General features: G+C 41.8%; 1 protein-coding gene across 1 annotated transcript in view; it reads left to right on the top strand.

Moving 5' to 3' along the window:
- Window positions 1–1994: 1994 nt before the first annotated feature.
- Window positions 1995–12596, top strand: part of LOC144784696 (1-aminocyclopropane-1-carboxylate synthase-like protein 1) — a 90276-nt gene continuing 79674 nt past the window's right edge. Inside the window, exons 1-5 of the mRNA XM_078663647.1 lie at window positions 1995–2251; window positions 5966–6025; window positions 7307–7377; window positions 8405–8474; window positions 9886–9952. Coding sequence (XP_078519773.1) covers window positions 2123–2251; window positions 5966–6025; window positions 7307–7377; window positions 8405–8474; window positions 9886–9952 — 397 coding nt within the window. The 5' untranslated portion in view covers window positions 1995–2122. The remainder of the gene's footprint in view (window positions 2252–5965; window positions 6026–7306; window positions 7378–8404; window positions 8475–9885; window positions 9953–12596) is intronic.

The raw sequence follows: 12596 nt of genomic DNA, 5'->3' as shown, positions 1-12596 counted from the left end.
GCTAAGATACCCTCTTGAGGGTAACTGTGCATTTTATAGATATTATTCATTCATTAATGCATGAGCAAAATAGTCATGCTGCTATTCTAACTGTAACCACTATCTTCATCAGAGGATCCCTAGCAGTGGACGCTGTGGAGCAAACCTGGGGGAGAAACAAGGCAATGTTGAGGGTTATGGAAGGTCTGTGCCCTGCCACCTTCACGGATCCTGGTCTTAGAAGGGAGCCTTTTGTGTTCACAGTCAGTCAAGACCTGGGTGATTACCATAACAGTGATCAGCCCGTGAACACAAATATTCCCTCCTTCCAAGGATCTGAATCACCTATTAAGGTGCTAAATTGGAGGTGAGATGCCATAGAAGGGAACAAAAGTGAGAGGGAGACAAACAAAGACAGTGGAAAGAATTCTTGAGAAAAAGAATTGGTTTGGCAGCTTGCATTAACAAAAATAAAGAAAAGTAGGCAGTTAGATCAGCCCATTGTGTGCCCCCCTAAACCCAGGCACCCTGGGCATGGGCCCGGCTCAGCTCAAGGTCCTGTTGGAACCTACCCTCTGCTGTACTCAGAATGTGGCATTATGGCCAGAGCTGCAAACTTTGGAACTAGATTTGAGTCTCAGCACCGGCTCAACATCCATGATTCTGGGCAAATCACTCACTCTCCCCTTACTTATAAAAAATTAATGTGACCTTATGTAATGTAACTGGTGCTTATGTAAAGCGCTCCTATAAGTTTGGGTTGATTTCATACTATATACAAACTGCAAAAAATGCACAAATAGGTAACAACACAGCATTAACATAAAAGGCAAAGACAACAGATTTGTGTAAGTTGATACCAGAAATCCAGGATAAATTGTGGGCTTCCCTGCATAAACTTTTGTGACCATAGGCAAATATTGTTTTTATCCTAAACCCCTTTTTCTTCATTATGGAGTAGGAAAGCACTTTCAAAAGTGGGAGTACAGAATACCAGTTGTACAGAAACCTATTTTGTTTGATTTAATAGACTATAGTGTACTCTTTAATACCCTGGGCCACAGGTGGTTTATATGACAACTGTTTTGCCTCTTAGTTCACTAATGGTTCATGTTTACAATCAATCAATCTTAATAAGTAATCCTTTTAAGTGATGTGCTATAATGTGCCTTACTAATTTCAAACCTTCCAAGTGTTAAAGAAACAGTCTGTTTTGAATTTTGAAGAGAATTATCATATTTTACTTTATTTCTTATATGACTTACATGGTAAAGATTTTCAGGGCTCGGTTAGTGCTTGGGCTCTAAGAGCCTAGCAAGATCATTGTCTCTGTTCTAGCTCATATCTCCCTGTTAATTTGTTGGCTTGTCCATCTCTAATGTCACACAAGGCAATGCAGCGTTGGCATTGCGCAAAGTTTAGCCCCTGCAGAAAAGTGCTTTTTAGCACAAACATGTGTTGACACATTAGCGCTTGACTCTTTCTACATCACGTCCCGCCAAGTTTTTTTTTACCATTCGTGCAATGCAATCCTGCTGATTTTCATACAATGTTGCTCTGCATAAAATGTAGTAAATCTGAGCAATGCGATTAGTTAGTACCATGTCTTATTCTGTTGATATATTTCAGGAAAAGTAAAACGGCAACCAAAACTGTAAATTGAAACACTATAACTTACAAGCAAAAACACGTATTATTAATCACATAGGAGAAAAGTATTGTATTTGTTTCATTTTATGGAGCTGCAGCTTCTTGTGCAGCGCATCTGCATTCGCATTGTTTCCATCCAGAATTCCTTGAAATCTATTAGTGACTATATACGATTCGTGGAAAACATAATGACTTGAGATGGAATCTGCTGAGCACAACCTATCGTGCCCAAGCAGTGCCTTCCATGGCACGGCCCACCCGTCCTTCGGAGAGTAGGCGGAGCCGTCTGCAGCTGCTCCTTCATCCGCAGCCCTCCCTGTAAAAGGTGGAGCCGCGGCAGACTTTATAGAAAGTGGGGGGCACCGGGAGGAGTTAACAGCACTTGCAGCTAGCACAGCTGGTGATCGCATCGCAGAGACAAGGTGTTTGCGCAGAGCGGGTACTACTAGCCAGAACTTCTGCCTTCGTACTGCACTGTCTGTCGCCCGGAGGCATGAGCTTCAACGCGGAGCAAGCGGGTCTGTCTGCCAGGGGGGTTCGCGTCTCGGGCAGCCGGGGCATCTTGGACCAGGGCTTCACCTTGTACCTGCAGGACGCCTACCATCGGGAGAATAACCCGCAGGTGAGAGAGGGGAAGACCTGGCAAAGTAGATTACGGGGCAGGCGACTAAAGATGAGCCGCGGAGCGCTAGCCGCTAGGGTCATAGCATGGAGAAAACATCAAGGAAAATACCAAACACATTTATTTAATTGTAAAACCCTGTTGGTTTAGTATTTTGCACTAATGGATGGCATGCGTCATACCTCTCTACGCCACGTTATTTGACAGCTTGTTGAACCCCATAGTCCATGTTTATGAATGTTGTAGTGTATACCTTTGTTTATTGTTCTACTTCTATTGGAAATGTCCCACTACCTTTTGGATAACGTAAATGATGTGAAACTAAGCAGATAAAAAGTTGAGGTAACCCGACAATTGGATGGCTAAAAATAAGTGGGAGCCCCCCCCCCCCAAAAGGTAATATAACAGCAAAGCCGCATCGTGATGCGACTTTTAGGGGTACCTATTATTTCTATTCTGATCCCATTAATGTATTAGCTCTATATTTTACATGTATATAAAATGCTCTCTATAAGCCCAATTCATTAATGAGACACGGGCTTACATGTTTATATTGAGGAAGCAGTACTTAAACAATGTAATAACAGAATCCTCTCAACACACTAAACGGAGTGACTCGCCTCCCCGAGTCGGTCGACGGGCACCAGGTGCAGCCCTCCCGGGTTAGCAGACGGTCAAAGATCGAACATTACCAGAGGGTCGACATACATGCCAACATTTCAGAAGAGCAAAGAGGGAGATTTTTTTTAAAAAATCGGGAGAATGGGGCTTCAAATCGGGTTACTGGCGTGTATGGGCTTTGGAAGTGTGCTGCTGCAGGATTGGACATTTGAAACACAAATGTACGTTTTTTTTCTTACCTTTTACAAGCATGGAGCGCAATGGCAGGCTGAGAGGGTGATGCAAGTGTTGTCCCCCCCCCCCCCCGCCCCTGTGTGACACCCCAGCCGAAAACAGCTTCCTGTGCACACACACGCCCCCCCCCCCCTACTTCACAGGTCTTCAAAAGACTATTGCCTTGTTAATGACCCTTTGTTGTTTTTTCACCCCATCGAGAGCCCCTGCATGGCCACTTTGACTATTGCTGGAAAAATTAGCACTTCACACAAACGCCCTGTCAACAAACCCCGAGGAATCGGGTTTTTGCTTGCAGGAATCGGGAGGCGGGAGACTAGCCTTCAAATCGGTAGTCTCACGCCTGAATCGGGAGGGTTGGCATGTATGGGTCGAGCCCCCACAGTGGGCCGGATTCTGGCTGCGAATACTCAGGGAGGGGTAAGCCCCCGCCATGACGGGAGACGTCACCCTGCGAATTCTGAGAAGCCGCGGTGACGCAGAGCGGAAGCGGCGCTCCGACCGGATCAAACAGGCTCACTCCGGCTGCTGACGCCTGCCGGTGAAAACGAGGCCGCCTGGCAACAACAAGACTTCTATAAAATCCTGTGGGCTGCATTGGTACCTAAGACTTGATGCAGTATTTTGACCGATATTTCCGTTTACTCTAATGTCACGCCCACTTTTGTTGTTTTGCACTTCATTTTACAATCGCATTACTACATAATGAACCTTTTTATTCTTGCCTGTGTTTAAGACCTGTATTTTCCACATATCTATTTTCAAAATATCTTGTTTTATTGTCTTTACATCCCTTTGCATGACACCTTTTGCTTTTTATGTTTAGCTCAGCCGATACTTGAATTATCTATTTTGATGTATGTTCTTTGCTGCTTGTTAGATTTTACATTTATATGCATGCTTGTTTTACCTTTCTTGTATTCTCTTCTTTCGCATTTGGACCCCTTAGCTATTCGCGCCCATGTAGCGAGTCTGTCTTAGTAGTGTCTGCCCCCGAACGGTTCAGAGGCAGCATGTGGCGCACCTGTGTCTTGGTGTTTCACTGATTATTCGCCAGGTCATGCTGCTGCATTTAAATGTCCTATACATAGCGTTTGTATGTCCATTAAAACACTAACTGCAGTACTTATGTATCTATATACACCATGACCGCGAGATAAGGAAATATTAAGGAAAACGCCCACCTAATATTTAGAGGAGGTCTAATCAAACGAGAGAAGTGATACAGATAGGTGTAGACAGCCACGGGTCATTAAAAAAAAAAACTGATCATACGGGTTCATTTCATGTACCTCACAATCATGCGGTTGATAAACTGGTTACGAGCTGCTACTCCCTGTTCCCTTGTTTTTTTATTTTTCAGGTAGGATTGTTTCGCCCCTTTCATGTGCACACCACTCTTGAGTGTAATCACTACTCAGTCACCCACAACTAATATTGTCCCGACCTAGCCAATTTTATTACCTTACAAAAATTGCTACAATACCCACAACCATTTACCAGAAATGTCTCTACCTGTCCTGACCAATCATAATTGTTCAATCCACAGTTACTAACGAAAATCTCGGACACTGCCCTATTCAGTTATTTCATCAACCTTAACTCCTTCACTCACCTGGATACGTTGTATCTATCCTTCCACTGCTGACTCCAGGGGCTCTAATTTAACGGAGAGTACATCCGTGTGATTTATCTCTTCCCCTGCCTATTCCTCTGCTCCCTCATTGTAAATATTTATTTTCATTTCTTTAATGTTTTACTTTATTGTTTTTTTACAAAGTCGCAGCAGCTGAGAAGAGCTACTGAGCAATTCATTTTATGTTCCACCTGTCTACATGTTAATTTACAGCTCCAACTTGGACAACCCACCATTTTAGAACAATAAAAAAAAATGGCTAGCAGGTGTCATGCGTACAATGTTGGAATGGATCTTCTTTAATAGAACCCCCCCACAGCAAGGTTATGTGCGCGCATGCGTCACGGCTCGTACTTGTTTGCGGATGACAGTAAAAAAGTATTGACAACGCCAACAGGTTGGCATTTTAGAGTTGAGACCTATTGACATTGCTACTTTTCAGTTATTGTGAGTAGCTCACGGTCCATTTTCTGTCCAGTCATCTCCGTAGCACATGTTTATGTAGAACATTGTCCAGTATAAACCAGATGTCAGCACTTTTTTACATTCTTATCGGTACTCGCCTGTTCACAAAAAAAAATGTTGCTCAGGGGTCTCCAACCTTTTCTGTATTGAGAGCTACTCATGTTTAATAAAACACAATAACAGCGACTAATATTATTAGTGCAGTATAATTTCAATTTCTATGTATATTAATTCAGCTGAGCACAATCTTTCTAATGTAATAAGCTGGGCTGCACACAGGTGAGCTATTCAGTTAGCTCAAGAGCTACAGTAGCTCACGAGCTACTGGTTGGAGACCCCTCTAAGGGTTGGATGAAATCTGCTGCATCTTTGCTAGTACTACCCTAAATTACCCCTGCACGCTTTTTCGATTGTGTCCAAATATATTCTGAACCTTTGGATTCCCTTTCTACGTTGTCTTAACAGTAAGTCCAGTTGTAGGGCATTTCATGTTCTACTTATAACACATTAACCAAAGGTCACAATAGGCTTCGCAGGGATTACTGTAGAAGTTCACATCCTCATAGTGGAAGACATAAACTGCTAGAAACGTTGTTAATGCCATAGTCCCTAGGACAAATGCTGGCTGACTAAGACCACCTCGCACATTTTTATTATTCAGTGTTTCCCTGTGTGCTTTAGCAATAGTAGGAACATAAACCCAAAAGTCGAACAAGCTCCTCATTTCAGTTAACTTTATTTATATTTGTTTTCCAAAGGGCATCCTGAACATAGGAACAAGTGAGAACAAACTTTGCTTCGATTTGTTACAGGACAAGGTACGTTTCTCTTTGAATGCAAAACATTGAAACTGATTGTTTTTTTCCCCATGCAGCTCGTGTCTTTCCTTCAGATCTTGTATAGTTGTCACATTTATTTGTAAATCTTCATGTATGAGTCGCCACTGATTTGTCATCGTTGACGCTGGTGTCATCTATAGGAAGTAGATTTTCTAACTTTACCAAGTAATCTTGTAGCCAGATATGCATCCCTGTTCAATCAGTCACATTTTGTAAAGCGCGCTACTCACCCGTGAGGGTCTCAAGGCGCTGGGGGGAGGGGTGGGGGTGCTGCTACTGCTCGAAGAGCCATGTCTTGAGTTGCTTCCTGAAGGAGAGATGGTCCGGGGTCAGCCGTAGGTGGGTGGGGAGGGAGTTCCATGTCCTGTTGAGTTGTCATCCCAGCTCGTGCTTATTTGAGTTCTGCTATGTTAAAGAAGTACTCAGGACTGACACTCCAAGTAACTATTATTGTGTGCCCTCTTCACTGAAATGTGGGACTTTGGTTGAAGTTATTGTTATAGTGATGCGATAGGGAGGGAGACAATGTGTGCACTGTAGGACACAGAGATTTGAGCCACGGGCACACAAAATGCATTGGGGACACTAGCAACAGGGACCTGTACCATTAATAGGCTGCAACATTATTGGAAAACTAGCTCTTTAGAAACGAAGAACCTTATGTTTTTGGTATTGGAAACACATGGACCTTTTTAGTTTTCACTGCCATTTTGTCATGAATTGAGGGAAAAAGTAATATGGAGGAGGAGAAAAATGAGCGTTTAGCACATTGCTAGGCATACCACACAACCCTAAGATGTGCGAGCAGGAAAGTGTATTCTCCCACATGCATCGCAAGGAATTCCTGTGTAGCAGTGTCTACACTTGCCTCTCCATTCCCATGGAGTTACAGTTGCAGAGGAAAGAGGATGCTTCTGCCGGTGCACACACCAAGAATGTCTGACATGCGTTTCTAAAAGGGTTTTCCATTTGGGTACCAGCAGGCCTTTCAGACTCACCCTTACGTGCTTGAGAAGTATGAACAAAATCACTTGCTCTCTATGTACCACAACTTAATTCACCCATGTGTTAAACGGGGTCTGTGTTGGCCAAGCTAACGGGCATGCCTTTAATGTGCTATGTCAGACAACCTGGACATTGAAACCGAGGGCTGTTATGGGAAAACACATTATCCATTTCATGTGAAATTCTAAATCAATCTGATACAACTAATGGGGTGTTATACTAATTTCTTTATTTATTTCCTGTGTGTGTGGAAAGCTTTCCAGCAGTGGCATGAACTATTTGGAGGCCAGTTTATTCCAGTATTCTGAACTAAGTGGCATGAAGAGGTATGTAGGTTCATTTAATAATTACAATTGCTATGCTAAGTAATGATGCTCCTTTAGATTTTTGTTTTCCAAACACATTTAACATTAACTAAGTTTAAAATGCTGACCGATATGTAGTTTAAAAGTCTGTAAATGAACCTATTTAAAATGACATCGAAAATTGTTACTTTAAAAAAGAATTAACTGAAAACATAATGGTTTGTAAAAAAAAATGAACTTCCGTATCCTATAAATGATCGATACTGGTTTCATTTTTAATGCATTAAATGAGTTAATAAATCCGTCCGTACCATTTTCTTTGTAGATTTAATTTCTGGGTCTTTGGGTTCTGTGTCTGCTTTTGGCCACTCCCTTCTAAGACGTGTCTCTGTTTCCTATCCTTGCACAAGAGCAATAACTCACATTTTAAAATTTAAACATGGATGGTGACCATGTTTGGTACTCGTTTTTGGAAACTGTTTGCACCCCTGTGCTCAATGTATTCTTGTTTGTTAATTTATCGAAATCTGTTGAATCAAAATATGTAAATCTTTACCTAGTCCGTAAACTCCCTTAATTATATTAAAAAAGAATGCAGATATTTAGAAACTGTGTAGTTCCTAAATCTCAGCATTCAGTGGAGGAAGCATTTTTGAAAATGTATCTGTCGCAAAACAATTGACATGACTGAAGTCTTCATCCTTCTGTCACCATAGTGAAAGGTGTATAGTTAATTGTCTAAAACAAAGAAACACACTTAAGTGGAAGGATTACATAGCGAGCTTCGTCATTGTGGTTTGTATATTTAACAGTACATACCATTTTCCACCGTTGATCACTGCAAGCACAGTCTGCAGCTATTACTGGGCAGGTGTGTGGCTGAACAAATGTGTTTTCCTTCTCAGCCTGTCCTACTTTTAAATGAGGGTTGTTCTCCTTTGAACGTTTTATTAAAGTCACATTGAGATCTTAATTGCAACTGACGTTTTAAAGTGACATATTCTCCATGACCCTGTTTCGGTTTCTTTTTTTTTTTTTTTAAACTTAGATTCAGAGAAGAAATTGCCGGATTCCTCACCCAGTATGGAAAGGCTATGAAGCCATTGAGTCCAGATAATGTAAGATACACACATGCCAAATATCATATGTTGTTTCCTTTTTTGTCGTTTTCTGTAATATTCTTTCGTGTTCTGTCTACCTTTCAAGATCTGTGTTTCTGGTGTGTTGCACTCTTTTATTTGCATGGAAGTGAGAGCACAAATCGGTACATTGCTTGATCCTATATCTGAGCATGCAGCACTGTGGTATGGGTGTCATTAGTTTTGTATTTTTCTCCAAATTTGGTCCCTCCGCTTTCAAATATAATACATTATAGTGGCTACTTTCATCTAAAAAAAATGTCTTCTCGAACCTATCAGACACCTTTTATTGATTACTGAAATCGTGATATTGTGTGTCTAGTGTACTTCATGTGTAGTAATGTAGCCATCTATTGGACAGAGCTAGAATTTTTTGACGGTGTTTTACAACAATGCCGGTTTCATTTTCGGGTCACTATTGTAGACAGTTATTAAAGAGCTATTATGTTATTTAATACTTAAGTGTTATCTGCAAAGTTCTACTCGCATTCACACATGTAAATGTGGTATGCCACCTATTTACTTACAACCATGTGCCACTATGTTGGTGTAGCTAATAACGAAGTAAAAATGGTGTGAAGTAAAAAGGCAGAAAACATACATTGCTTGCCTAGTGAGCTCTTTATATACAGTCTTTGCAATGTTAGAGTAACCCTACAAGGATCAAAATACATTGAGTGTCAACTCGCCTACACTGAGGGTTTGAATGGTTAATTGCTTAAACAGTCAGCCGACCCTGCACATTCCTCCCCTCCCACCATTTAAATATGAGGATTTGAAATCTGGCAAGGCTGGTGAAATGTAGAAGTCAATGCTCGTGTTGCAGACGAATGATCTGTTTTTAAAATGGTGGGTGATTAAGATGGGGGGGGGGTCGAAAGATGAGCAGACATTAAATTGGAGATTTCCGATTGGAAAGGTAACTCGATGCTGGAGTAGCAGCAGGTGACTAGGTTCTTTAGACTGCAACAAAATACATGTTTCAGAAGTATGAAGAGGGTTATGCACATAAAATGCAGACGAGGTATAGAGTAAATGCATTTACTTTAGTATACGTATTTGCGCACATCGGTCTATTAGTATACAAGTATTTGTTTGCTGTTGTGTGAGGGGATTTTAAAAAGGGGTAGAGGGCATGCAATGTTCATCTGTGAGGGTTAGACCGGTTTGTTATGGATTGTTCATATTTGTCAACAGAACTATGTTACGGGATGTCTAGCTTTGACAGTTAACCAGACTTTTGTGCTCCATGCTGTGTTGGGTCTCTGGCAATAAAATAAGAAGGAATCCGCTTGGGTTGTTCAATTTACCACAATAGATAATTTCTCTCTTGCAAAATACACAATTCAAAGTGATTAGACTTTTAAAAACGTTTCTTTTCTCTTTTCAGATTGTCATTATGAATGGCTGTTCGTCCATCTTCTCTGCACTTGCAACTGTATTATGTGATCCAGGAGGTAAGAACTCACCCTCTAAAAGTCATACAAATATTTAATTAATTGGGTTTCATTATTTGTGCTACTGGTCCTTTCAAAACACTTTATTTAAAGAATGATTATTAGATAAAATGCTTACTATTTAGATACAATCTTTGATCTTGATACTGCGTTGAACAGCATTCCTATCACCCTTGAACATTTTAACTTTGACAGTTCTTACCTTAATATACCTGATGTATTATTTCGCAACAGTGTATTTCACAAAATACCACAAACACGGGGGTATTCCAGACAATACATAGTAAGGTGGGGGAGGTGGTGGGGGGCGACATTTATTTATAGAACTGACAAAAGGACTCATAATTTGAATTTGTAAACATTGATTACTGCTAGGTAATGTGCTTTTTTGACAACATTTTGGTGACCCGCATCCAAACTACATTAGTCCCTTGTCATCTTAGTCTGGGTCCTGTTGGAAGTGCTCCCATCATGATTCCCCTTCATTTTTTTTAGGTTTATCTGGCCAACACCTCACCTGTAGATAGGCTCCTGTAGTTTTGTACGCTGTTCGATGCCCCAAGCAACCTCATCCCACTAGGGAGTCGGGCTTAATTCCTAACATCGCAGGGGGTCGAGCAATAAATGTAGACACAGATACTTGCATTATCTAGGATATCTGCCACCAATATCTTGTTCCACTGGTGCGCAACTCGGTCACTGAGTGGGTAATGGGTTGACTCGTCCCATTTTATCTGAAGCACAATAAAAGGAGTACAGCATCTGTCTGGCCCTGTCCATTCGGAGTATCTTGCGTAGAGGACGTCAGCATTAAGAAAAATACTATCCACCATGTCTTCGCTCTATTGAAAGCCCTGGACCAGGTCGTTCTCCTGAATCAAGGCAAACCGGAAGCGAGAAACCGGTGACCCCTCTTAAAATTAAATGAGGATAATAATACTTAATTCATTCTAACTCTAGATTTTGGGCAATTGTAGAGCAAGTCTATATATATATATGAAAGAATGTGTTGTCCTAAATTTAGTCTGGTGATGACCTGGCATAGCCAGCCCCAGTCTAGCGTATTAAAGGCCTTCTTAAAGCCAGTGAAGACAGGCCTTATTGAAAAATGAATTTCTACTATGCAAACGTCCTTGAGTTTGACTCCTTGTGTGATTTGGAATCCAGTGGTGTAACATGAGACGGGGCTCTATCAATTCAGGCGAAGTAGAAGCAGGCTGAAGGATTATGTGCTTGGTAGGTCTCATATTGATTTCATTGCAGTAGCATATTCATTGCTAGAGCAAGGGAGATCCTTTGAGGCAACAAAAGCAAGTTTCCATGGAGGTCGCATAAGAACATATTTTTAGCACTGTTCGTATGTAATTACAATGACCGGGTTCCGTCCAGAGTGACAAGTGTCAACAAGCATTGGAAATGCAATAGGTCTGGCATTAGGAAAGTTTGAGCGATTGGTATTGTAAATGACACTTTTTTTATGTATGTGTTGGTTTTGAAAATAGCAAATTTAATAGCTTTGTCAGTTACGTCAATAGTTTTAACTTTCGCAAATGTGACACCTATAGCATTTGTAATGCAATGTGTGTTGTATTTACGTGACTTACATGTATTGATATTACAAATAACAATGGCTTTTAATTTTGTAAATAATTAATACTTAAATACATTTTTTTGTAATTTATAATGGCAATAGCTTAAACGTTTGTAAATAAATTTTGTGAAGATTATGTTCAGTGTATTTTATTGTGACGAAAATCCAAGAACATTCCACTTGCACCTACACACACACACACACACACAGAGCCACACACACACACACACACACACATGTGGTGGATGTGGTGGAGGTGGTGGTGGATGTGGTGGATGTGGTGGTGGATGTGGTGGTGGTAGTGATGGTGGGTGTGGTGGTGGATGTGGTGGTGGTGGATGCGGTGGTGGTGGTGCATGCGGTGGTGGTGGTGGTGCATGCGGTAGTGATGGAAGTGGTGGTGGATGGGGTGGTGGATGTGGTGGTAATGGGTGTGGTGGATGTGGTGGTGGATGTGGTGGTAATGGGTGTGGTGGATGTGGTGGATGCGGTGGTGGTGGATGTGGTGGTGGTGGATGCGGTGGATGTGGTGGTGGTGGATGTGGCGGTGGATGTCATGGTGGATGTGGAGGTGATGGTGGATGCGGTGGATGTGGTGGTGGATGTGGTGGTGCATGTGGTGGTGGTGGATGCGATGGATGTGGTGATGGTGGATGCGGTGGTGGTGGATGGGGTGGTGGATGTGGTGGTGGTGGGTGTGGTGGTGGTGGGTGTGGTGGCGGTGGATGTGGCGGTGGATGTGGCGGTGGATGTGGCGGTGGATGTGACGGTGGATGTGACGGTGGATGTGGTGGTGGATGTGGTGGTGGTGGTGGATGTGGTGGTGGTGGATGTGGTGGATCATTGAGGTCTATTTTGCATCAATGTATAAAAGTTTCTAAATAACTACACAATAATGTGAAAAGGTGGCGCATAATTTGTTTAATTCACAATGTACCATATAATTTGCTTTTCAAAGCCACATAATAGCGCTGTCGGATAATTCGGCCCGGAGTTGCAGCATTTTGTCAGTCTCCTCCCCACAATGCGGGTCATCAATGACATCGTTCAGTA

This window comes from Lissotriton helveticus, chromosome 10, assembly GCF_964261635.1.
Source record: "Lissotriton helveticus chromosome 10, aLisHel1.1, whole genome shotgun sequence".
Lineage (NCBI taxonomy): Eukaryota > Metazoa > Chordata > Amphibia > Caudata > Salamandridae > Lissotriton > Lissotriton helveticus.
This window is presented reverse-complemented; position numbering and strand designations above follow the sequence as displayed.